This window comes from Aedes albopictus, chromosome 2, assembly GCF_035046485.1.
Source record: "Aedes albopictus strain Foshan chromosome 2, AalbF5, whole genome shotgun sequence".
NCBI lineage: Eukaryota > Metazoa > Arthropoda > Insecta > Diptera > Culicidae > Aedes > Aedes albopictus.
In genome coordinates this window covers 427,422,184-427,439,010 of record NC_085137.1, presented here as the reverse complement: position 1 = coordinate 427,439,010, position 16,827 = coordinate 427,422,184, and the positions used below count along the sequence as shown (strand labels likewise).

General features: G+C 38.7%; 1 protein-coding gene across 1 annotated transcript in view; it reads right to left on the bottom strand.

Moving 5' to 3' along the window:
- Positions 1–856: 856 nt before the first annotated feature.
- LOC109426591 (general odorant-binding protein 70) overlaps positions 857–16,827 on the bottom strand; it is a 31,352-nt gene continuing 15,381 nt past the window's right edge. Inside the window, exons 2-5 of the mRNA XM_019702123.3 lie at positions 8,191–8,281; positions 7,988–8,103; positions 1,153–1,345; positions 857–1,078 (exon numbers count right to left, since the gene is read on the bottom strand). Coding sequence (XP_019557668.2) covers positions 978–1,078; positions 1,153–1,345; positions 7,988–8,103; positions 8,191–8,281 — 501 coding nt within the window. The 3' untranslated portion in view covers positions 857–977. The remainder of the gene's footprint in view (positions 1,079–1,152; positions 1,346–7,987; positions 8,104–8,190; positions 8,282–16,827) is intronic.

The following is a 16,827-nucleotide window of genomic DNA, read 5'->3' as shown; positions in this document are numbered from 1 at the left end:
TACCCAACCAGTATTTCAGAGTTTTTTTTTCCTAAATAGCCCTAGATTTTCCCGTGATTTCTTAGGAAGTTTCTTTCTAGATTTTTTTCAATAGGTCTATCCAGAGTTTCTCGTATAATACATTGATTGGATTTCTTCCTGGGAATTAGAATTCTTGGAGAAACCCCAAAAAAAATATGGACGAAATTCTATGATAAATCCCGAAAAATCAAAGACATCCCGGGAGCAACACTGGAAGATATCTTATAATAAAAGTTCCGGAGAAACTCCGAGATAAATCTTAAGAGATGTCTCACGAGAACCTTTAAGAAATATCCCGGAAGAAATTCCTACAAAAATTGTGGGAAGGAAAGTTCGTCGGAATTTACTTGAAGAAATTTCGTGAGGCACTCGGGGAGCGATCAGGGAAAATCTTTGCAAGAAATCCCTGTAGAAAATAGATGAGATACTCATGAAAATGATATGGATGAACTTCAATAAAAATCCCAGGAATAACTCCTGTAGATACTCTGGAAGAAATCTTGCGAAGGATTCCTAGGAAAATCCCGAGAGGAACACGGGAAGGAATCGCAAAAAATCATTCAAGAGTAATCCCGATAGAAACTCTAAGAAAGACTCCACGACTACCTCTGTGATTTTTTTAAAGAAATTCATGTCGAGATTTCTGAACAACATTTGTTTTTTGCATTTTTTGGAATCATCGGCATGCTGGAATCTGTTTGATCTCTTTAACCTCTCTTCATGTTACGCGAATTACGGCGGTATGTAAATATTGTGAATGTGGTGTTTCCCTTGTGGAAATATTAGTTACCAAAAATGTTCAATTGGACTGTCATCATAAAAAAATACTCACAGCTAAGAACTACTACCTCTATTTTACTAACATCACTTCTGGTATTAAATATTATAAATCTAATTTTACAACAACTGAAGGTACCATTGCGCTCTCATATTCCCGGACACACCGATTGCATCGGTTAGTGAAAATCGTGACTTGGTTGATCACTGCAGTACTCTGTTATCATATCGGAAATGCAGTCGAACACATCAAATGCCACATTGCACTGCTCAAAGTTATCTAGAAACGAGAAAGAAAAAAAAAATACCGTGAATCAACGCAATTAATAGTGACAAATGTCCAAATGCACTCACCTGCCACGTCATTCCTTTTCACCTTGTACTTCATGGAGGTCCCCTTGAGGCAACGGTCCACACCGCGAAGTGTAGCCATAAAGTAGCCCTGTTCGCTGACCCCGTCCGTGTACAAATTGACCAAACCGTCCAACGTGGGCCAACCGTTCTTGTCGACGGCGTTGTTTTTGCGGTACACGCATTGCATCAGGCACTAGGAATAAGGTTGGTTGAAAAAAATATCATCATCAACTAGGCATTATTGTATACTGCTGTGTGCAGCATAGTTGTCCCATGTTAACAGGGATTTCCATAGAACATGGGACAACTTGTCCCATCAGGGATTGGCGGCATGCACCGTGCGGTGCGAAAAAAGCGTGTGCTTCACACAATCGCAAGTGCTCGTCTCCCGTTTTGCCGAGAGACAAGAGACGTATGAGTGAGAGCTTTCGTAATTGTGCGAGAGACAATCGCAGCACTAGCTCTACGGCGCAGGGAGTAATGCACGGTGCTTGGACTGCGCTTGTCTCCAAACAGAAAAAATCAATTAATAAATTATTTGAAGAGTTTGTGTTTTCGTCAAAGTTGTCAAAGCTTGTCAAGGGTTGACAAGTGATGGGTCGTTTGATTCGAATTTTTTCCAATCGTGCGTAGTATCAAGCCAAGTGCTAAGCACGGAGACAAGCACCGAGAGAGTGCATACGACAGAGCGTGAGAGCTCCAGCGCGCGGCAAAGTAAGCGAGCAACACACAACCGATTGCGCGTACTCGTCTCCTTCTAGTTTGTTGTGCTGTCTCGTAGCAGAGTGTGCGGCACGCAAAGAGTTTTGAGTCGCACCCTATCCCTGGAGACAACTATGCTGCACAGGGCAGTATAGTGCAGTGAACAAAGTGAACAATTCAGTTGCTAATTTTGGCAGGTTCAAGAATCTCACTAAGACCAGCACAATAATTAGCGTTAGCGTTAGCGTTCGCGTAGTTACGGTAGATTGGATACTAACAACATTCATGTACCTTTTGCTAATCTTGCTCGGATTGCTTTTCGGAACAAGGCTGGGGAATTAACTTCGCTCCAATCTTATGAAAGAATACCAAAAGCACAAATGTCATTATTCCCGGCCACGCCCATCTTTACCGTAACTTGGGATAGGGGAAGGAAATGTTGATGTAGCACTTATATAAGAGGCCTCCGACTCAGTGACACTCCCATAAGTAGTACGGAGTGGGTGGTTGGGAGATGTATTATGTAGGTCAAGGATTCGCCTGAAAAGCTGGCGATGAACCCACGGCATTGGTTGTTTAGTTGGTTAAAATTTAATCTTTTGAAAGCCGGCAATCAAAAGAGATTTTTTTCTATTTATTGTTTAAATAATTTTTCTGTTCAGTAAGAGGCCAAGCAGAACCGATCCCTCCAGGGTCATCGGAACTTTGGAATAAATGTTAAAAACACAAGGAAAAAAATAGAGCGAGTAATGGCGCTTAAGCCTAGGCTTGACAGCCAGGGCATACGGGGGAAATACCGTTGTCCCATCCCAGGATTCCAGAGGACATGGAGTGACATTAATATTCTTAGCAAAGTCACTCCCAACGAAGCGTTATATAATTTTCCCTTTACACAGAACGGTTGGTACGAGATGTCCCCGTTTACTGATTCTAAAAACAATAAAAACGCTGCACAGTAGGCCTGGCCGCTTTAATGCTTGTAATGTATCTCTGATGCACTACAACCATTAATAATGACAAGAAAAATGATAGGAGTATTTGATCCTATCATTTTCTAGGATTCTTTCAATGAATGGCTGTGCATGTGTAGACTAGACTAGAAAACACAAGAAAAAAAAATGGTGACTCAAAAAATAACAAAATAAAAGAAAAAAAATATCAAAAAATCGCGTTACATAACAACAAAAACATCTCAATTTATCTAAAAAAAATAAACAAGATCGCGTGAAACGAGTAAAAAAACCATGGTTGGCGATCCGAAAAAAAAACAATTTTTCTAAAAAAAGAATACGACACTCGGCTCGAAAAAAAAAACGACGCGGACAACGTGGTCTACCCGCCACCGAATGATATGGCGATCTTGACTCTTCAAAAAAAAAAATGAGAAGGATGTTTCGTCGTCTTGACTGCAGGGTTGCCCGCTTGTACATCTGAAATAGAAAATAGTATTAAAAGGTGATAGGCTCACAACAGTTACATAATTATCGGAAATAAATCTCTATTTACATAGACAAAAACTACCTGAATCCTCCTAAAACAAAAGGTTTATCAACAATAAAAAACATAATACAAAAAAAAGTAGAACAAATTATGATCTTGGAATTTTCCTGCATTTAAATTGACAAAGCTAAAAAATTACAAGATCAGAATTTGTTATGGTAGATCTTACACCGTAACGCACCATTATAAGGTGATCTGCCCACGTTACGGGGAACTAAGACCAGCACAATAATTAGATGATGCATTAAATGATGCATAAATTTCTTCAAGAAATCTTACAGTAGTTTTTATTTTTATTTTTGGGATTTTTTATTCAACTAAATTTTGTTCTACTGGTTTTGCTACAATTATCCAACAACTTTGTCGAAGCTTTCTTCTTAAGTTCAATCAAAATATTTCTCAGGGTATCTGTGAGAAATTTTTCAATAATCATTAGACTCAATGGTCACCAAACTGCGGCCCTCGAGTATGTTTTGTGTGGCCCACGAACTGATTTTGAAAAAAATTAGAATTGGGCCCGCTGCAAGTTTTGTAATGGCAATCAGAAATTTTGTCATATCTTGAAATTTGCATTACTATCAACTACTTAATAACTGTATGATTTATGATTTTTTTTCAACAGAAGTATGCAACTAAAAAACTTTTCTGTGACAGTTTAGTAAGTGAGTGCTTATTTATGCAGAGGTGATAATGAATAAGGACTCAAAAGTTCAACAGCCAATGACTTTTCTTAAAATACTGAGCTTTACAGTTTTGCAAGGATATCTAAAAGTTTTCCGAACCTTAAAAGACTTTGGTAATCCGAGATATATTACAAATTGTACCAAATGTTGATATGTTTTCTAATATACTGAATTTTGTTCTGAAAATATTCAAAATTGCAATTAGTCTAAAAGCTTAAACAATTTCAAATTGATTATATTTATACTCCGATTTGAATGGAATGTATTTCACAACTAAGTTTTGCTGATAATATTGCGCTCTTCCCCAAAATAACGAGGTCAATTTTACTCTATGTTAGACTTTAGATTTATGGAAGAATTCGCAAAAAATACTTTGTTGATTTTAAAATAAAACATCAAAGGATTGATGTCGTTTTTTGACATGTCTTAAGAAATTTCTTGTATGTAATATATTTTGGAACGAGTTCTGAACATATTTTTTGTATTTTTTTGCCCAAAGTTTGTTAAACAAATCAATTCCTTTTAAATTTAGGTATCTCAGAATATCGATATCAGAATCCTACATAAAACGCTTAGAAAATGTAGAAAATTTCTCAGAAATTAATAAGAAATCTCGCATTTAGTATCATACAGGCGTATCTACAATGAACGATTTCTCTTCGTCGATTTTCTCTTCGGATTATTCCGGAAAATACGGCCAATTTTTGGATGATCTCTTGGTGTGTTACGGTGAAGAACGACTAGAACTAGCATTCAAATCAACAAAAAGAGACACAAATGTCCTGCCGGCTAAGTTGTTAACCATAGAGATAATCGATTAAAAGAAATCGATCATTATAGATACGCCCGTATGATACTAAGCACGAGAAATTATTTTTCGAGCTCAGTTAGAAATAACACCTACAATTATTTTGAGAAATCAAAAAAAAAATTGAGAAATCTATAAAAATAGTCTAATTTTTTCTGGATTTTCTTACTTTCTTCTCTGGAACTGTCTGGAAATAGTAGTTTACGCAATAAGGTGCAGAATGAAGAACGAGGCTTGCCGAGTTGGATTATTACGATGAGTGCTGCAAAAATCGAGTTCTGCACCGAGTTGTGTGCAACGTTTTTTGCAATTTCATAAATTACCACTTGAGGATAGTTTTTAACAAAATAGTTTCATTAAACTGTACACTGATGTTCATAGCCAAGAAATCAAGAAATTGGTCAAAACTTAAAACATTGCTATAATGGTTCATTACGCAACGCAAATCAGTGTTGTTATGAACCATTACAACACTGCTAATTTGGTATGGGATAGTAGGCCTTTTCCTGGCAGATTTGCGTCAGGTAAAACAGCCTATTACGATGAGAAATTGCAAAAATCTTTCTCAACTTTCTGTTAGGAATTCTATCAGACATTCCTTCAGGACTTCAGTTAGAAATTCCTCTATCAATCTTTGCCAAATTATCTTCCATAATTTGACTGCAAATGTTTTGCAAAGATAATGTCAGCAGGTTTTCAGGGCACGTCTTCGTTGGCTGCCCTTCTGTAAAATTTAAATCAAAAATTCTATAAAATTTTGATCAAAAATTTTCAAAAAAATTTCTCCAGCTAAATTTTGGAAATTCTTCCAAAAACTTTCGAAGCTGCACCTGAAAATTATGCACAGATTCCTTCGGAAATTTCTCATTATCCCCGAAATCGTCAAAAAATAAATGGATTTTGTGCTGAATCTTTAAAAAGGCTAAAAAAATTCTTGAATGACTAAGTCTCATTCTTAAATTCAATTTTCGTCCACGAGAACCATTAGGCTGAGGATCCATTAGACGAATGGACATAGAGAAATGCTAAGAGGAATCTATAAAAGGATATCCGGTGGAATACCTTATGAAATTCCGGGAGACATTTCAGTAAGAGCTTTCAATGGAATTTATGGAGCAATCAATTATTGCAGAAATTTCTGAAACTGTTCGTCAAGAAATGCCTAAAGGAATGCATGTAAGAACTTTCGGAGAACCACTGGAAGCATTCCTCAAAGTTCCCGTAACGTGGGTAGATCACCTTGGATTGATGCGTTGCGGAGTAAGATCTACCGCCACATCTGATTTCGATTTTGTTACATTTTTTTTCTGCCTTACCCGAGTAGAGGTGAATAAAAAACAGTAATAACAAACAATAATAACATGTTTTGACATCATATCTAAACATGCTATCATTGTTTACCTTGTAATTGACAAGTAACAGTACGGACCCGATTTTGTCAGCCCCATTTTGCGATGAACTTTTTGCTCTCATTACCTAACGGTCAAATATTGATCAATTCGTTTAAGATTATCATCAAACTACTGCTGAAAGGCAGAACATAGAGGGATAAAAAGTATGAATATCTGTTTAAATTTTTGATGGGAGCAAAAAATGTGTTCCGGAAAGGGGCTGACAAAATCGGGTCACTTATGTATTATTGAATATTATAATAACATAATAATAAAAAAAATATTACTATCAGCTATAAAATTAAAACAATAACATAATTTACCATTATATTTATTATTATTTTTATTATTTTAACATATACAACAGAGATGGTTATATTTGCGGTTTTAGGGAAAGATGATGTAGATCGATGGGCATTGAAATACCTTATTACAACTAAAATGCCGGGTCATTAATTGGCTCGGTAGCTTAGTTGGTAAAAGCACTTGTCTAGCGAATAAGGGTCATGAGTTCAAATCTTACCCGAGCTGTGTTTTTTTTTTCAATTTAACCAATAATTTACCCATCTGTACATATGTACGTTGAGTTATTTGAATAACATTTAAATTCATGTTTTTCTGCAGTAATTTATGAAAAAATCATGAATGGTATTCTTGCAGAATTCCAGCAGAAATTTATGGAACAATCTCAAGTATACATGGAACAATTTCGGAAGGAATCATTGGCAGATTTTCAAGCGAAGTGAGAGATTTCTTCTTTCTAGAGAAATCTATAGAAGACTTTCTGAAAGAAAGTTTGGTTGAATTTCTAAAACAAGCTATTGAAGATTTTTTAATTATTAGAAGAATTTCTCAGAGGCATTTTTGAAAAAAATCCTTTAAAAAAATAAGTAATCTCTGCGGGGTTTTCTATAGGAATCCATGGAGGAATTACTGAAGGAATCTATTGAAAGGTTTCTAAGTAATTCTTAAAGACATTTTTTGTAAGAATCACTATAAAAGTTTCTGAAGAAAATTCTTGAAAATTTTTGAAGAAATTCATTGCAGATTTTCCAGAAAAATTGCGAAAAATTTTTGAAGGAATTTCTGAGGGAAATTTTCAAGTTTATCCCTGAAGGATATCTGCAGAAATTTCTCAAGTAAACTATGGAAGATTTCCTAATAAAATTATTGAAGATAAATCTGGAGAATGTGTTTGGCTATTTTTATTTAAATAAATTCAAAGATAACTTCCTTCGAGAAATTACGAGAGGATACTCCAGGAGAATTGTGGATTATATATTTTTTAAGAATCTTTGAAACAGATTCTGTGAAAATTTCTAGAATTCTTTGAGATTTTTTCAAAGATATTTCTAAGAATTTCTGAAAGATTTTTGAAAGATTTTCTGGTCACACTATGTTGAAGATTCGGCTCTTGATCCTCAACCTGCAAGCTCCTTCTTGCATGCATCAATTGGTCACCAACCGATGACGGGCCTCTATGCCTGTCGCTTGTTTCGGTAAAAAATATTCCTCAGCATGCGTATGTTGTCGCGGCACTGGTAGATGGATGGTTACCTCGGACCGTTCGCATCATGAATGGATACTATTCCACGTCCCACGGCAGCGTTACCATGTCGAACCACCATTAGACTTAGACTAAGCCTGTAGACAGCTAAAACTACTAAAGCAGTTCGTCGCCCCATATTTAGTCTCATCAAAAAGCGATAAAACCCTACCGGTCTTTCTCAGTATTCGCAAGTCATACATACCCCAGCAATCCATTTGTCTTCATGGGAAACCACCGTCGGATGTTGGAAGCCTTCCTCATCTGCAGCGGAACGCTTTTTGCGATCATGCCAGTCCTCTTTGAACACCCGTATGGCATCTAAAATAGATATAAAAGGCTATTAAAAATCGGCGAACCTCGGAAACTACTGTTCCATGCACGGCAGAACTAAAACCACGTTTTTACCTTCAATTAGACTCATTTTAATCTCCTCCTGACATTCGTGTATCACCTTGTCCACCTTTTTGGAAACATTCGGTTGGCTCATGCAGCGTTTCTACGAGGGGCAGAATTGTCCAATGCCGCGCAACCAACGGCCAACAGGGGTGATGATGGACCAGCCAGCGACGACAAGCGTGTAAAGACCGGAAAAATAGAGATGGAAAGAAGTGAAAAACAAACGACCTCATGCGGATTAAGGCATGTCTCTGCCTGGTTATGGGTTAGCTAACCCAAATGGATGATGTCGTCGCCCCCGAGCTGGGGAGCTGCTTACACTAGACTAGACATGAATATGTTGTGCAATCGAGATGCAACTTGCACCCGGACGGTGATGGCGCGATGCAGTTTTAACAATGTCACACAACCTGGGCAATGCGTGATCATTAGCGAAATGTGTTTTTTTTCTGCTAGTGGTGGGCTTGGGTAGGCTGCAAACCAGATGGACTTCAACTTTTCTAATTTTATTACATGATACCTGGCGCAGAGGAAAATTGAAGAGGAGTCGTTAAAACTATCTATCACAGATTGTCGCAGTATGACGATTAAGGCATTAAGGCATTAGGGGATTAAGGCAAATCAACGTGGATTTATTAATAGTTATTTATTCAATGAGTTGCAAAATGATTTTTTACTGAACGAGTGATACATCTATCCAACGAGGCTTGCCGAGTTCAGTTGACATACGACTCATATTGGTTGACATACGGCCGAGAAATTCATTATGTTAAACTTTGTCAAAAATCTCTACCCAAGAAACAATTTTTGCTTGAAGAAATGTTTCTTAAACCAACGTTATTAAGCTGCTAGTCGTATTATATTTGAATAATTTTGAAATAAAACTATTCTTCAACTCTTGTTCGCCCAAAAATGGGCATCTATTCAACATCCACAGTTCTATAAGCACGATGAAATGAATGTTTATTCAATGATCGTACATTGGTTGTTAAATTCTTGTTCAACATTTGAACCATCACCTATTTACACAAATATCATAAACTTTGCTTCAACGTTTATTAAATATCGTTGTTTGACGCTATTTGTTTAATCGTTTAAGAATGGCTTAAGAAACCATTATTGTGCATTAGCAGCAAAGTGCGTAATAACAAGCTTTCTTCGAAATTTATTCCACCATAATACAATCAAAACATGGTGGTGTTATGACGTATCTCATACGGTTTTATTTCTATTAATAGATATGATTTTAAAACTGCTTCCAAAACATTTGTTAAACGTTTCTTCAATATCATTGTAACAATAAAATGGCAAAAATAATTTTACTTTCTATATTTCTGCATTTGTATTTAATCTGAAATATCTCTTTCTGATGTTATACCTACATCATCACCTTTTTAATTTCATTTTAATGGAACAAATCACATCGGTGGAAAGACATGAACTCGGGACCTTCTGATTGACAGTCGTCTGCATTCGGTCTGCCTCAATTTGAATTACATGAATCGGCAGATTCGAAGCAGTGTATAAATATTCAAATCCTGAGTCTAGTACATTGCCGTACATATGTTGTTTAAACATTGCTTAAGTATTTTATTCAACAAATTGTCCTCATAAACATTGAAGCTGATCAATGTTTGAATAATTGTAACCGCAACGTTTAATCATAAGGCATGTATGCTGATATATCTGTCAGCCCGTCAGTCATTCACGGTGTTGTGTTGTAAGTTTGGTAACTCTTTGAACATTTTTTTGTTTGTACGCCGGAACAAGTGAACTTAGTTTTATTTTTTCCGCTCCTGTTTTGTATCAGAAGGAAAAAAAAAAGTGTGACGCTGGTGCATATCTCCAAGCAGCCATAGAATTGGATTATTCGGAAGCTGATCCCGGTTCGACCAGTAGCACCAGAGTGAGTATTCTACTCGTCAATACAAGCCGCCCAGGAGCCACTTCAGCTGCCTTTCGGTGTTTCTGTTGGCGGTTGTGTTGTGGTTGGAGCGTGTAGTGCAAAAGGTGAGTCAGAATGATTTTGAAAGTGTAATATTTTGATCTGCTGCTACATATTTGTTTGGTGTTGTAGCTGGTAGCCGCAGACGCTCTTCTTAGATTGCTAAGCAGCAATCGTGTTTACAAATGAGAGCATGGCGAACAACGATAATTAAGTAACACAGTTCCACTGCTAATCAACATTGATTGAATAAAAGCGTAACATATGTTCTAAAGAAACCTGGTTACATCTTGTTGTTAAGCTATATTATTGCAATTGAATAAAATGATCATGCAAAAGTTGTTAAACTTTTAATAAACTACTTGTTCCATTGTAGATTATATGTGGAATAACGGCATCTAATGCGTCGGAAGCAGCTTGTTTTCTGTCATTATTAAAGCAATATTAGGCAGACGAAGTGAATACCTAAACAACTTTCTTTAAACTTCTGTTCGATTAATTATTCAATGTGCAGAAATATGGTTAAAAATTGTGCATTTATTCGCAACTTTGTTCGACATATACTCTTGTTCAACTGTCGGCGCTTTTGTAGAACATTTGATCAACGCTCATGCTTATGAATGATTTTGAATTATTACTTAGGTAGTTAAGCAATATTAAGTACCCTTTGGAAGATATCTCGGTAACCAAAGATGTTATTTCATGTTTCATTTCGTGCCCCAGTTGGTTTACTGGCGGCATAGATCGCATAACTGTCCCATATGAATAGGAAACGCAGCATATGCGGACTGATATGCGATCATCGGCAGTACACTTTGTCAAAAATCTCAAAGATTAATTGTATAACTCCCAAGTACTCTTCGAACGATATCTCGGTAACAAAATGTCCAAAATTTCAGAGCATTCTACTAGGATGGTGCTAAGGGATCCCGAATCTGTTGATAGACGGCTGAGATATTTATTATGATACACTTTACACTGTTGAAAATGCTTTGACATCCATGTGCACAACAGAACACGTGCTCGATGAACAAATTGAGATTTGAAATTATGAAAAGAAATCCACGTACTCCGGTGAGACTCGAACTCACGACTCCCAATTCGCTAGACGGGCGCTTCTATTCCTTCAAGCTACGGAGTCACTCGACTATCTCCGTCGCCAGCAGGCCTAGAACTGAACTCGATTCCACAATCGCAAATGGTTATCTTCTTTTCACAATCCAAACCCCCTTCGGATGGGATTAGATGAACATCTAACACATTGTCTGTTGTGCACATGTATGTCAAAGCGAGAGAGGAAGTTATTTTTTAATTGTCGAGAGCTTCGGGCACTGCCTCCCAATCACTTATTGGTATGGCAATTAGTGTGCAGTCGGACTCTCGACGGGTCGGTCCTCGGCCGACCGAATACGGTAAGGGTGACCGTAGCACCTTACAAATGTCAATTTCTTGATTTTGCTTTGGCTGACCAAGCCAAGCCGAGGACCGACCCGTCGAGAGTCCGACTGCACACTAATTGCCATACCAATAAGTGATTGGGAGGCAGTGCCCGAAGCTCTCGACAATTAAAAAATAACTTCCTCTCTCGCTTTGACATACATGTGCACAACAGACAATGTGTTAGATGTTCATCTAATCCCATCCGAAGGGGGTTTGGATTGTGAAAAGAAGATAACCATGTGCGATTGTGGAATCGAGTTCAGTTCTAGGCCTGCTGGCGACGGAGATAGTCGAGTGACTCCGTAGCTTGAAGGAATAGAAGCGCCCGTCTAGCGAATTGGGAGTCGTGAGTTCGAGTCTCACCGGAGTACGTGGATTTCTTTTCATAATTTCAAATCTCAATTTGTTCATCGAGCACGTGTTCTGTTGTGCACATGGATGTCAAAGCATTTTCAACAGTGTAATTTCCCACATGGCTTGGTCAGCCAAAGCAAAATCAAGAAATTGACATATGATACACTTTGCCAAACATCTCGAAAGTTTAAGTTGTATTAGTCCCAAGTACTCCTCGAAAGATATCTCGGAAGCCAAATGTTCGGTAGCCAATCGTAATGATATAAATATTTATAGGATTTCAATAGAATTTTTAAGACAACCCAAATCGGTTGACAGATGGCTGGGGAACGTGAGTGATTTTTTTGTAAGCTTCAGGGGAATTTCAGAGGTCACGGAAGCTCTTGGAGATTCTTAAACAAACATTGAACTCACACTTGACAGCACATAGCTGCATGAGGCTGTGCAAACATGAATGAGCCATTTTACGAGACGTTTCGGATCAGCTGATCGCTCATTTCATGAATGGAAATTTGACAGGAGGTTGCGTCCCAGCCCGTGAGTGTAAATATCATAACATAAACACAAAAAATTGCATCTAGGGTCGTGGACCATTTAGGCAGGTGAACCTATTTTGGACACTTGTCGCGATAACTAAGTCATTTCTATATCTTATAACTTAATCTTTGGCACACGGTGAGATACGTCCAGTATCATACTCAAAAGTTCGAATCAAATGATTTGAAATTGACTTAGTCTTAACGACAAAAGCTCAAAATAGGTACACGTATCCAAATGATACAAGACCCTATATATAATGATTTATGCTATTTTACATCCCCTCCTCATCTCTCACTTTTTAACACTCTTGAAACTCCCCTCAGCTTCAAGCGATACTTTTTCACCGTAAACCAACCTTATCTCTGATCTTAAGTACTCCGAACTCCAACTGTTCTGAGCATAATCAAATGTCATTTAAAGGCCGTCCATACCAAAATCCGGACAAAGTATTTATCCCGTTTCTTAGTCTAATTACCACGTAATGGGATGAAACTTTCTATGCTCATGACTGATACATAGACGAACGAAAATAAAATACATTGTTCTTCAAATCACCTTTCGTGTTCAGAATGGCACCATCTGAGTTAGCACGCAGGAAATCTGTTTTGCACAAAAGCTTTGAAAATTCGTATTTTTTATTAACAAGTTCTTCCAAAATTCCGTTGAGTTGTAATGGACGATGAACCATACTGCCTCAGAAAGTTCGAATATCTCACAGGACAGAATTTTAACACAACTAAGTTAACATAAAGAAGATCCTGAACGTCTGAAACGAAAATTTAAAACCAAATTCCGCAAGCAGTATGTTTGTGAGAGCTAAAATTTCAGATTTTTGTAACATGTTGTTACGTTACGTTAATTTTTTTTTTCTGAAGAATGGCGTCAAAAGCGTCTCTTACGTTTTCTAAACAAAAAAACAACCTTGTTCTGGTCAGATTTGGCCAGTTGCCATTACGTTAAAGATACAATCACTTAGTACCATAAAAAGAAAACAAACCAAGAATTGTTATTCACCAAACCGTCCACTTCTGCGACCAATTGAATCATACTGATCTATTACTGGTCTATGGTGAAGGAAGACCTCAAAAAGCAGTTTAGAGGTGTCAACGATCCAATAGTTTTGTTCTCAGTGACATATTGTTTAGAAGTAAATCGACAAGTTCACCGTGCAAAGCTTCACGAAAGGTGTTAACAAGAAAGTGCGCGCAGCAGCTAATGGAATCAAATCCATATAAGTCTATATGCTGTGGTGTTGAGTATTACACTGCCGTAAATCGCAAATCAGTCCCATGTTTGCTGGAGATCCTATGCAAATGGGACAGATATGCGATTCACGGCAGTACATTTGTCTATAATATGAATTTTAAAATATGGATCAAGAACATTCTGTTGTTTTTCTAGAATAATTTTTCTGTGTCCAGATTTAGGTGTGAACGGTTTAGGATAATAATACTTCCTGGGTATTCTTAAGGGATTTCTCCTGGAATTCCTTCAGGGATTTCTTAAGGCATTCCTTCAGGGATTCCCCAGGATCAGGGCCCTACATTTTCAATTTCAATTGAAATTTTCAGGTGAAGTTTGTAAACAATGCTTTCAATCGTCAATGGAAGCAAGGCGCCGTCGTCGTCGCCCAGTCCGACTGTCATCGCCACCGATGGGCCGACGGTGCTGCGCCGTCGCAGATGCCGCTTTGTTTCGCACTCACAAGCTCACGCACGCTCGTTCGACATCGAATGAATTTCTCTGTTATAACTCAATTAATGAGTGTAACAACCGACAAATCTGTGTAATGTTGATGTATGCTATGTATATTTTACTGAAATAGACTATTACCCATAAAAAAAAATAAGCAAACATACATTTTAGATAATTTGAAAATTTCATTTGAAGCCCAGTCGGTGTGAAAATGAGCCGCCGCCCGTCGTTGCGTCGAAGAAAGCGACAAAAGAGACGGATGAAGCGAAGCGCTTGGATGTTGTTGTGAATGTTCCCGTCGTCGGCGTCCGTGCGATGCTGATGGGCGCTCGCTTTCAGCGTCATGTTTTGGTTTCGACGATATAGGCCCCTGCCCAGGATTCTTTCAGGACTTTTTATTCTAGAATTCCGATGATAATTTCTCCCGAGATTCCTTCAGAATTATTTTCCGACATTACATCAGCAATTCCTCCCACTAACCCATCAGGGATTCCTTCATTGATTCATCCTGAAATCCAATTAGGTTCTTTTTTCAGAGATTCCTTCCCGATTCTTTCGCGGATTATTCTCGAGATTCTATCAGGGATTTCTCAAGGATTGCGTTTTCTCTCGGGAATCAATCAGGGATTTCGTTCGGGCTTCCTTCAAGAATTCCTTCCGGGATTTCTTCAGGATTCCTCTCAAAATTCCTTCAATGATTGTTGATTTTCCCGGGTTTTCTTTAGGGATTCTCACCAAGATTCATTCAGAGATTCTTTCAAGGATTCATTCCCGTATTTATTTAGCCTTTCGGGATTCTTCCAGCATTTGTTCAATGATGTGTCTGTCACTGGATTCGTTCAGGAATGTCTCTCGATTTTCTTAGAAATTTCTTCCTTCTCTTTTCAGAAATTCCAAAGAATTCCGTAGATTTCTCCAGAGATTCTTTTATGGTTTTTCCGGCAATTTTTCTCAGGATTTTCCTTGAGGTTTTTGGGATTCTTCCGTTCGAAATTTCTACCAGGATTCTTACAGCAATTCCTCCCGGGATTTCTTCAACGATTTCTTTCGGGATTCCATCAGGCAAGGTTGCAACCATTCATTTGCAAAGATTTACATTCATTTGCTATTATGTAACTTAGCAAGGGCCGTGTTACTCCCAGCAAGGATGAAACCCCCGTCTTCAAGCCTCAGGGTCGGCAAGACGCTCGTGACACTCCGCGAAAGAAAACACTTATAGGTTCGATTAAGAAAACTCCCTGTATTGTCGGTCTCGTGCACTTTTATTCCTACTTCCTGACGTCCTACTTTCCCCCTTCTAACTGCCTTCCTTTTAACTTCTTGGCGTCCGCCCTCAACACTGGACGACGCCTCCCACTTTCTTACGGACTAGTCCTACCTTACTTTCTTCACTTTTCTTCGTTCTTCGGGGCCCCGCACACTGCACGCCTACGCTGCCGCTCCTTTCGCCTGTCCACTAGCTCCTTCTCTCCTTCCTGGGCCAGGGGGCGGGCAATTCTTCTCCTTTCCTCTCTCTTCCGTTGGCTGCAGCCTCTCGCGGACCTTCCTCCTGTCCCGTGCGCCCCTCGAGTGTGTTGACGGACTCGAGGCTTCAGTGATCCGTAGAGTCACTGGAAAAAGCCTGGGTTCGTCGGCGCGCTTGATGGTTGTATCGGGTACAGGGGTAATGCGGACGCACTACAAAAAGGTGAGTAGCGTCTACGCTGCGGTATGGCTCCAAAAGATACCGCAAAGTTCGGTTTTAAAATAAAAACCGCGAGGTCCTGTGGGCACAATGGGAGAATCGCAATGGCGGGTTAGGCACTGTACGGATGGGCTAGGTTCGGGTTTATTTCTACGGGGTTTACCTGGATGTCCAGATCACTCTAATTTCTCCTTTTTCCTTTTCTCCTTCTTTCCACTTTTCCGTGCTTTCCAAAACTTCTTTTCACTTCTCCAACTACACTTTTCTCCAAATAACTTCTGCTTCTAATAACTTTTCAAAACTTCGACTGTTGGCTCTGAAGATTACCAGGCTAATGATCTGTTGGATCCAAGCTCGTTGACCCCGCACCTTTGGCCATTGACCCGTCGTGCATCCTCCTCATGATGGCCACCCAGTTCGCCTCCCATGGCCGCCTATTTCGCCACCCCCATGGCCGCTCATTCGTGCAGTCCTGTGCAGCCTGGTGGTGGCTAGCGGAACTACTGTCGTCCTTACATGGGGCAGTGTAGTGATGGCTGCGTTCGTGGGGTTTTTGGGACGTTACACTTAACCTAACTACAAACGTTTTCTTTTTTTTTAACAAAATTTAACGAATACTAAACGCGACAAATCTCATCAATACTGGACGTTACACTGACACTTGTTACAATTATCTCAGTTCAGAAGCATGCTATCGAAAAACAATGTATGGATGAATTTAACCTTGTAGTTTTATCTGAAAATTTGCCGAATATCATTGGGGTCGCACACGCATTCCAAAGTCGTGAGCGAGCTGTGAAGGCAACTTTCCACAGCGCGAATGAAATTTACATTCACCGCGTCGAGAGTTGCCTTCACAGCTCGCTCACGACTTTGGTATACGTTTGCGACCCCAATGATATTCGGCAAACTTTCAGATAAAATTACAAGGTTAAATTCATCCATACATTGTTTTTCGATAGCATGCTTCTAAACTGAGATAATAGCA